This window comes from Corvus cornix, chromosome 2 (genome assembly GCF_000738735.6).
Source record: "Corvus cornix cornix isolate S_Up_H32 chromosome 2, ASM73873v5, whole genome shotgun sequence".
NCBI classification, from domain to species: domain Eukaryota; kingdom Metazoa; phylum Chordata; class Aves; order Passeriformes; family Corvidae; genus Corvus; species Corvus cornix.
Window position 1 is genome coordinate 46,665,434 of NC_046333.1, and position 9,111 is coordinate 46,674,544.

At 42.8% G+C, this 9,111-nt stretch overlaps 1 protein-coding gene across 1 annotated transcript; it reads left to right on the plus strand.

Annotated features, from left to right (window-relative positions):
* The first annotated feature begins 550 nt into the window (after nucleotides 1-550).
* LOC104689098 (cytochrome c) lies at nucleotides 551-3,020 on the plus strand. The gene is made up of 3 exons (XM_039549866.1): nucleotides 551-651; nucleotides 1,453-1,629; nucleotides 1,784-3,020. Exons 2-3 carry the CDS (start codon nucleotides 1,461-1,463, stop codon nucleotides 1,930-1,932), a joined length of 318 nt encoding a protein of 105 aa, XP_039405800.1. The 5' UTR covers nucleotides 551-651; nucleotides 1,453-1,460; the 3' UTR covers nucleotides 1,933-3,020.
* Nucleotides 3,021-9,111: the final 6,091 nt, after the last annotated feature.

The window sequence follows — 9,111 nt, forward strand, 5'->3', positions numbered from 1 at the left end:
AGTGCCATGGTCTAAATGACATGGTGGCGTTCATTCCATAGGTTGGACTCGACGACGAGAGGTCTTTCCGGCCCTCATTGATCCCGTAACTCTACGGCTCCGCCCCTTGCTCCCGCCCTCGCAGCCCGACCGCCGCACACCGCCGCCGCCACGGCGCGCGGGCAGGGGCGTGGCTCCGCTGCGTCACTGCCCAGGCCCCGCCCGCCGCACCGCCTCGGCCACGTGCGGAGGGCGCCGCGCGACCCTTGCTCCCGCTTGCGCTGTGCGCATGCGTCCGCAACCCCCGCGCCCCGCTCCTGCGCGCCCCCTTCCCACCAGAGTGACGTCTGACGTCACTCCGCCGGGATTGGAGGGGAGAAGGGGCGGAAGGAAGGAAGTCCGGGGGCCCCCGGGTCGCAACCTACCCCACTACCCTCCGGCGCTTGACGTCACTTGGCGGACAGCCACTGCAACCAATCAGAACTCCACAAGCTGGCACTTGATTGGTTGTTAGGCCGCAGAGGCGGGCCAAGGGTGCTGGCAGAGGTTGGTTGCGGCGGTGCCGGGTTACATAGGGCGGAGTACAGCGTGTCCTTGGGCGCAGACGGAGCCGGAGGTGCCGGGAGCGCGGTGACTGTGTCTGAGGGCGCAGCGGGGCAGCCGGGCAGGCAGGTGCGGCTGGACGGCCGGGCTGCAGCTGGGCCCTGCGGGGCGGTGAGGGCCGGGAGGGGAACGGGGCGAGCGGGCGTTGTTCTCGGCCGTCCTGAGCGCCGTTCCCGCCTGCTGGCGCCGCGGCCTGAGGCGGCGGCCGGGGTGCAGCGGAAGGTCACCGTGGGGCCGGGCGGCCCCACCGCGGGTGGGAGCCTGAGGAGAAGCTTGAGGCCGGGCTGGGCGCGGGTAGAGCCGGAGCCGGGCGGTGCGCGCGTCCTTGGGCGCTTCCGCCTCCTCACGCGTGGCTGCCGGCGGGAGCCCTGGGGTCATCCCGGGTCGTGGTGACAGCCGGGTGCCCTCTGCCCTCCGGCCCTGCCCAGGTGCGTGGCTGGTGCGCTTTTTCAGCTGCAGAAGAAAAGGCTGCCAGGGGTCCTGTGCTTTTACACGAGGTCGTTTGTGACTAGGAAACCCTCCTGTCACAGGTGTACGAACTATGCATAGCAGTTGTGTTAAATTTGTTCTTCCGAAATTATCGCCGTACGCTTTAAATGCTGTGGGCCAATCAGTTTGTCTGAGGGAAGGTTTTTTGTGCCCTTCAAGCATGTTTATCACCTTGATAACTTTTAGGTAGTCTGATGATTCCATACTAATCTTCAAGCCCAGGAGCTGTAGCTTGTGGGTAGAAAATGTGCTGGAGAACTGCCAGATTCACGGGCTGCATTTGTTGGTTTTGTAAGCCAGCGGGATACTTTATAAAAAGTTTGAGCTCAATCAGTGACCTTGAGGTTGCGATACTGACCTCTGTGTGTGTTCTTGGTCTAGTACTGACAATGGGAGACGTTGAGAAAGGCAAGAAGATCTTTGTCCAGAAATGCTCCCAGTGCCACACAGTTGAAAAGGGAGGCAAGCATAAGACTGGACCCAACTTGAATGGCCTATTTGGACGCAAGACTGGCCAAGCTGAGGGTTTCTCTTACACGGATGCTAATAAGAACAAAGGTAAACTTAAAGCTGCCCCTAGGGGACAGAAATATTCAGTTCTTGGTGATAGTTTTAAAAATCTGCCAAAAATTGAGTGGAGGACCAGAACATAAATGTTTACTATTTTGAACTTACTAACTTTTTTTTTTTTTTTTTTTTTCTTTTTACTTAGGTATCACTTGGAGTGAGGATACTCTGATGGAGTATTTGGAAAATCCAAAGAAGTATATTCCTGGAACAAAGATGATTTTTGCGGGTATTAAGAAGAAGGGCGAGAGAGCAGATTTAATAGCATACCTCAAAGTTGCCACTGCAAAGTAAAAGTTATCTGCTGCCTTATTTATTTCACAAAGGAGATGGCAATGGAAATGTCTGTGATGAGATTGGTTTTTAAACTTTCTATTTTTACATGTACTGTGTCTAACCTTAAAATCTGTCTCACCCATCAGATAACTCTGCTCACGGTGAGTCACGGGAGTACACGCTTGTTTGGCAGCCATTAACTTAACAAAGACTATGTAATTGGGTTCAGTCATCCTTGATCATAAATATTAAAAAACAATAAATAAACATTTCCTGCCTCTTCATTGTTTAAAAAAAAGTGTAAATAATCAAATGAGTAATTTTCAGCAGCATAATAGCTTTGACAGCTCAGCTCTTTAACATGAAAAAGCAGGGTGGTTTTTGTCATCATCTGCCATACATCTTCCGTGACATTCAAAACAAAACAGCAAAGACTATGAAAAAAAATCCCAACATAATATTTTTCTAAATTTAATCAGTGCTAGGTGTTGCAGTATATATTAATCTGTCTAAAGCTTGTGATAAAAATGCATTTCATCTGATTTAAGTACTATTTGTGAACTGGCAGTTGTGCCCAGCAACTTGTCTTTTATCGAGGGGAAGCATGTTACCTAATTCATCCAGACTTTGACAACTGCATGCACCTATAAAGTATAACTCCCCTTCAGAAACATCTCCAGTTCTGACGTGTTATTGATGCCCTTTGCTCAGTAAATCTTCTGAGAACAGCCATTCTTAGTGTAAGAGAAAAACATCCTGTTCTGGGAATACAGGTGCTAAAGGCCAAGCTGAGAGTTATTTAATCTTCTTAATTCAGCAGACAAGTTCACCTAAGATCTACTGTTACAGGCAGCTTCAGATGAAGGGGAATGAATGTGCTGGTAGACTAAAAAATAAGACAAAAACAAGCAGTCTTCCTCTGCCTGGCTGTAGCCAATGTCATTACTTCTGAAGGTTCTGTTTCGCACATTGTAAAGCAGTATTTTTAATGTTTTAACTGCATTTTTTTCATACTGAGTTGTTCAGAAGAATGTATTTACTGTGTACCAACAGTAAGGCATAATTTGGAGCAATTAATACTGTAAATTAAAAAATAATTAAAAGTCTGGCTTGCTGTATGTGTATGAAATTAAGTGAAAAACAGTGGGAATGCAGAGCAAAGTTGGATACCCAGATTTACATCATTAGGAACCGAGACAAGGAAAAGCTCCACGTGGAAAAAGGTAGATGCTAATTGAGTTGGTGGGGGAAGTACAAATGTGGCAAAGCTCTTTGAGCAATGTGCTGTTCAACAGCATTTCTGCTGTGCTTCCAGAGTGAGACGGGAGAAAACTCAGGGTAACTAAAGTTGTGGCTGTGCTGTAGGATGGGCTGCATTTGAGTTGTATGGAGTAGTGTACTTAATGATGGAATTGCAAAGGGCTTTACTCAGAGTAAATGAGTGAAAAGACCTAAGATTACTAACAGTGGTCTCAGTGATTGCTACTGTATGTCTTGTGATTCTTTTTTCTTTCCAGACTAACCCGTAAACAGCATTTCTTGCAATTATGGGCACAGTGTTGACCAACAGCAGTTTTTTTACTAAAAGCTTCAGAGAGAACTTCAAATTGTAGTAGTCTATTACTGTTCCAATTTTCAGAAATGGTGTTTGTCATAGCACTTCTTTGGCTATGCAGAACTTAATTTTTTCCATGCCAAAGTCCCAATAGAGCAGTTGTAGATAGAGAATGTAGCTGTACCCAGCTCTACAGTCTTCTGAGATGATGATGGTGAAGAGAGAGTTGTGCATGGTGAGAGTCGTGACACTTTGTTCTGTTAGCACCTTTGTGAAAGGAGACACTGTGATATCCAAGCTGCTCTTCTTTACAACTTTTTTCTTCTCCAGATCAATTAGGGAAGAGGATTTTTCAGTAAGGTGTGGCATTTAATTCTTACAGACTACAATTTATAACAAGTAAATTAACCATCATCAGAAAAACTTCAGGAGGGAGCAAACTTTGCCCAAAGTAAGCAAGGGGCACAATTTAGCTTGGCTCTTCAATCTATCTGTACAAAGACAAGCATTGCTTCTGCATAACACTAAAGACTGAGAAAATTGTACTTTAATTGTAGACTGAGCATGCATCCTTGTTTACATTTTAGGGAAAAGACCATTCTGACCTTTAAAATTTCATCTTTCTGTGTGTACAGCCCTAGACAGCAATGGCTTAAAAGTCTTGTTACAGTAGGTAACTAGCAGCCATTTGCCACTGGAGAAACAATACTATGGTGTTTCTACTCATGGATAAGCAAATATTGAAAGGGAAGGAGGTTAGATTATCACTTGGTGTTAGTGCAAGGGCTTGGGTGGGTTCTTTGCAGGGTGGGAAGGAGGTATCAAGATCAGTTATATATTCAAGCTTTAGTTCCTTGTTTCCTAGTTTATTTTATAGAGTAGAGGGGTGGGGTTTGCCTTTGTTTTGTGAAGTACCAAGTTTAATGTTTTTCATTTTGAAAGTGATACCAGTCTAGACACCTGGTATTTCAGTAGTTCCTTTACAGTTCCCAATGATGAAATCAAAACACCACTGCCAAACATTGCACCATCCCGTAAAAATCGTTCTTGGCCACTAGTTCACAGCTTTGATGGGGCATGCCTTTGACAATGATCTTGTGATATTTTCACATGTAGTTATGCAAATGAATGAAGATGAAGTTAATGACTGGAAAAAAAGTAAAATCCAAAAGTACAGCTTTTCACAATATGACTTCAAAATAAGTAGGATACTTAAAAAGCTACGATATTTATTAGTAGTACATCCAATTGAAATTTAGTGATATAGAAGCTCTCATGTTATTTAGAGTCTTAGCAATTCAAGTGTAACCACTCTACGAACAACGTGGGAAAGTTCCATTTGTTGCTGCCTGTACAATTGTATATAAGTGCTTCAGTTAAAGATCTGTTCATTTGGATAGATCTAGTCTTGTATGGGATTATGTAATACTTTCCTTTTTTTGGTATAAAGTACAGCATCAGTTTCTAAAATAAGTGCGGTACATGATCCTCCTCCTGTTCACAGGGGAGAACAAAACCAGCTAATAGGTAATAATTAGATATTCTAGTCTCTCGCGTATATCAAAGCCCACTGAAATGCACACGCTTACCTCTGTAGTAAGCCTTGTCATTTGCCTTTATCCAAAACACATCCTAAATCTCTTCCAGGCCCAAAGCCAAGAGAAGTCTGTTTTGCTACATACAGGATGAGTTGAACCATTTCAAACTGATGTCTTGAAAACCAGGTTATTCTGGGAGGTGAGCAGCCCAGAGCTAGCAGTAGGACATGTTAACCCTGCGAAAGGGTATGAAATCCTGTCCCTTCCCGGTGCTGCAATTGCTGAGTCAGGGCTCCACGTAGTTGTTGCTCTGCTCATGATTCAGAGCTTGCATGTAAGTACTTGACTGCTTTTTTCCAGGATTGCTCTTGTGATCTGAAATACAGAAAATTTGATAGTCACCTTTTGAATGATTGCTTTCTGCTTAGAGGTCAGTGTCACAACAGTTAAGAGAAGTGGGTGGTATTTGCTTCTGTAACACCATTCAGATTCACATCCTCAGTTTCCAGAAGGCTGCAATAACCAACAAACTGAACCTGTGTGCTGGGAAGAAGATTCTCTATCCATCTGTTGAAGCTGTCATGCAAAAGGAAAGCCAGAAACAAAATTAGCAAAAGAGGAACTATAGCACAGCGTTCAAAATACATACCTGGGAGCAGGGGAGATGTGTTCTTTCCTGGTTATTTATGCATTTAATTTTAAACCATCTTGGATAAAAATAAATCTGGCAGTAGAGATCAGAAGTCATTACTCTGCTGGTTTTACATCTCGTTAAAGCTGTTCAATGCAGCTTGCTTATGCAATGTGAGCCACTGCCTTGTTCCTTTCAGAATCACCCACTCTCCAGATCCATCTTCCCTTTTCTCCATGGTAAAGCATATTTTTGTGTGTAAGTCTGGGCTGTCCCTGTCTTACCCCACTACCAGTCTTCTGGTCATGAGCACTCAAATGAAAAGCTGCTAGCAGAAATACTGAGCTTTATTCTCACCCTCACAATAATCCACAAAAATTGACTTCTGATGGCCCCATTCAGTTGTGAGTGTCTGGTGACAGTTTCTTTTTAAGATGGCTCATGGTTCTTGAGATATGGGACATTGCCTTTTATTGGTGTTTTTTAATTCTAAATTTTTAATAGAGCTAACTAAACCAGGTAGTTTTATGCGGCTTTTACCTGCACTATGCCTCAGGGATTTTTTTTACTATGAGATACAGCATAATTATATGAGCATTCCCTGATATATAAGAAGGATAAGAAGAAAGATGCACATACACTGCATTTTAAAAATACCGTGGTTGTCACCTATGTATCACTAGTACCCTCAATAATCTGGTGCTCTTACCTACCCAGATTTCATTGCAGGAATGTAACCAGCCTTTCCCTGGAAGTATGTCTCACATTTCTACTTCCACTGTCTCACATTTCTGCTTCCACTGTTGATTTTTTTTTTTTTTTGAGAACAGAAAGGAAATCAGATTTCTCCATACCTTGCCATGTTTCCTATAAGACTCCATCATTTTATTTCCAGTTATTCTGTCAGTTTATTTGATATTGATCACAGAATCACTGAATCATTTCAGTTGAAAAAGGCCTCCAAGATCATCAAGTCCAACCTGTGACCGACCACCACCTTGTCAGATGGACCATGGCACTAAGTGCAAACAATGTCTTGTTTTTGAACAACTCCAGGAATGATGACTACCCCTCCTTGGGTAGTCCATTGCAATGCTTAACAACCCTTTCCTTGAAGAAATTCTTTGTGATGCCCAGCCTGAACCTCCTGTGGCACAGCTTAAGGCCGTGTCCTCTCTTCCTGGCACTGGTTGCCTGGGAGAAGAGGCTGACCGCCACTTGGCTACAACCTCCTTTCAGGCAGTTGTAGAGAGCAATAAGGTTTCCCCTGAGGCTCCTTTTCTCCAGGCTGAATAACCCCAACTCCATCAGATTTCCATGTAGGACTTGTTCTCCAGTGCCCTTCTCTGGACATGCTCCAGCACCTCAGTGTTTTCTTGTAGCGAGGGTCCCAGAACTGGACACAGGACTTGAGGTGCAGCCTCACCAGTACTAAGTAGAGGGACAATAATTTCTCTGTTTGAATATTAGATATTAGATCTCTATTCCTTCCAGTGGTATTTTACAGGAAAGGTACCATGTTTTCAATTCCACAAATTTTTGCCATAGTGAATGATTTTAATTCTAATTCTCACATATAAATTGTCATGGGTTAGCTTGCCCATCTGGTCTTTCTCTTCTTCATTTCACACGTTACTGTTACAGTTCATACTTTCCATATCTGAACTGCATGCAGCTTCTTGTACTTTGCTATTCAAATGTAGTCTTTATTTAGACTTCTCTTAACTCTACAGTGGACTCTAAAATGTTACGAGGTAAAGACTTTACTTGAAGAATCCTTCTGCATTGTTTCAAATTTTTTTTGCTTTAAATTCACTGAAAAAGGTTCAGTTTCAACTGGATACCTACGAAAGTCTTTTCTTGTGAACCTCAGAAACATGCTTCCAAAAAGCAATGACGGGAGTGCTGAGAAACGTCTGTAACTGGCTGTGTTTGATCAGTTTCTTGCTTGCGCTCATTGAACAGGAGAGGGAGCCAATGCACAAAAAAGCTGCAGAAGAGTTGTAACACGCTCTTGAAGGTAATTTTGAAAAAACCTCAGACAGTCTGAAAGACGAATTTCATTTGTACACAAAGCAGTTTTAATGCAAGTGATCAGCAAAAAGCGCTGGAGATGATTAGTACAGCTGAATGCAATAATATGTCTGCAATAAGTCTGTGGTATTCTGAAGTTTTAAACTGATTCATGTTTTGTATTTCATCAGGCGTGCTCAAGTTTGAAATAGCCTATTCAAATGGTAAAAGATTCAGCTAGAAAGCAGAACGTTTCTTCTGACTGCTCAAAAGAATCTTAAATCAAAGGTGGCAATCTCTTATACATATTCTGGCTTTGTTCCTATTGTGGAGCTCACTTTGATGTCATCAGTTAAGGTATTAATCTTGAAATGGATATAGAGGTAATATAGTTTCTCCACTAGCAGTTAGGCAGAAACGCTGTGACTTTTGTTAGCAAAAATGCACTTTTAAATCTGTTTTTAATACTGCTTTATGGATGGTGCTTGGTGATAGTCCCAAATTACCCTGAAAACCATGATGTTTTACAATACATGTGTATCTAAATACTAGCATTGATACTATATAAGGTCCTAGGAAAACTAAGATTTGTACCATTTAGTTAGAATTTTACTTAGCAGGGATATTTTTCATGAGGATATCAACGTTAATTTAACTATCAGTATGGATTTTCTGGCACATGCCAGACCATGAAGCCTTTGAAACTCTTCAAAAGACCATGCTGCCTTTTGTCCTGTCAGTTCATGATCAATGTGTATGTTACAAGTTAAGCTTGTTTTGCAGTGCCTAACTCTACCAGGAGCAGTCTGATCAGACATAAAAAATTTAGCTCATATACGTGTTTGCTCTCACTCTGAATTCTCAGAAAGATGACATCTCTTTCTGTACCAGCATCCAATGACACATCAGAAAAAAACTCCCCACAGAGAGATGCAATCAAAGGGACAGCTTGGCAGTTGAAAGATACTTCCACATCAGAAAATCTATCAAAAACATAGGGTAGTCTTCTACAAATGAACCGGACCATAGGATAGAAATCAAAATGACACAAATGAAGCAAAGAAAGGGGAAGTGAAGTGGAAATTAAACAAGGTTAGTACAAGGTGACATATTGTATGTTCAGCAGGGACAAAGAATGCACCTGTGCTTTCACCTATTGAGCAACATATTGCAGTATGAAAGGAGAAGCAGTGGAAACCCAGAAGCAACAAAAACCAAACTTGTGTATCTTTAGTTGAAGGTTTAAAGGGAGTGGGTGTGCGTGTTCAGTGAGTATCTCTTTGGCTGGATGCCTTTAATTTTGCTTCAGCAAATTGAAGTCATCCAATTGAGGCTACCTGGCTCCAGCAGTCTGTACTTCGCTTCCACTGGTTTTACTGATATATATCCCACATTAGCAAATCAGCCAGCTGAGAAATGGTGTGATGTTTACTCAGTGCACATATCAAATGATGTTTTGC

Bases quoted from the DNA above. Each gene is read 5' to 3' on its own strand.
- LOC104689098 (XM_039549866.1), top strand. From the start codon at position 1,461: ATGGGAGACGTTGAGAAAGGCAAGAAGATCTTTGTCCAGAAATGCTCC. The intron at 1,630-1,783 runs GTAAACTTAAAG...CTTTTTACTTAG, and splicing joins GGATGCTAATAAGAACAAAG to GTATCACTTGGAGTGAGGAT.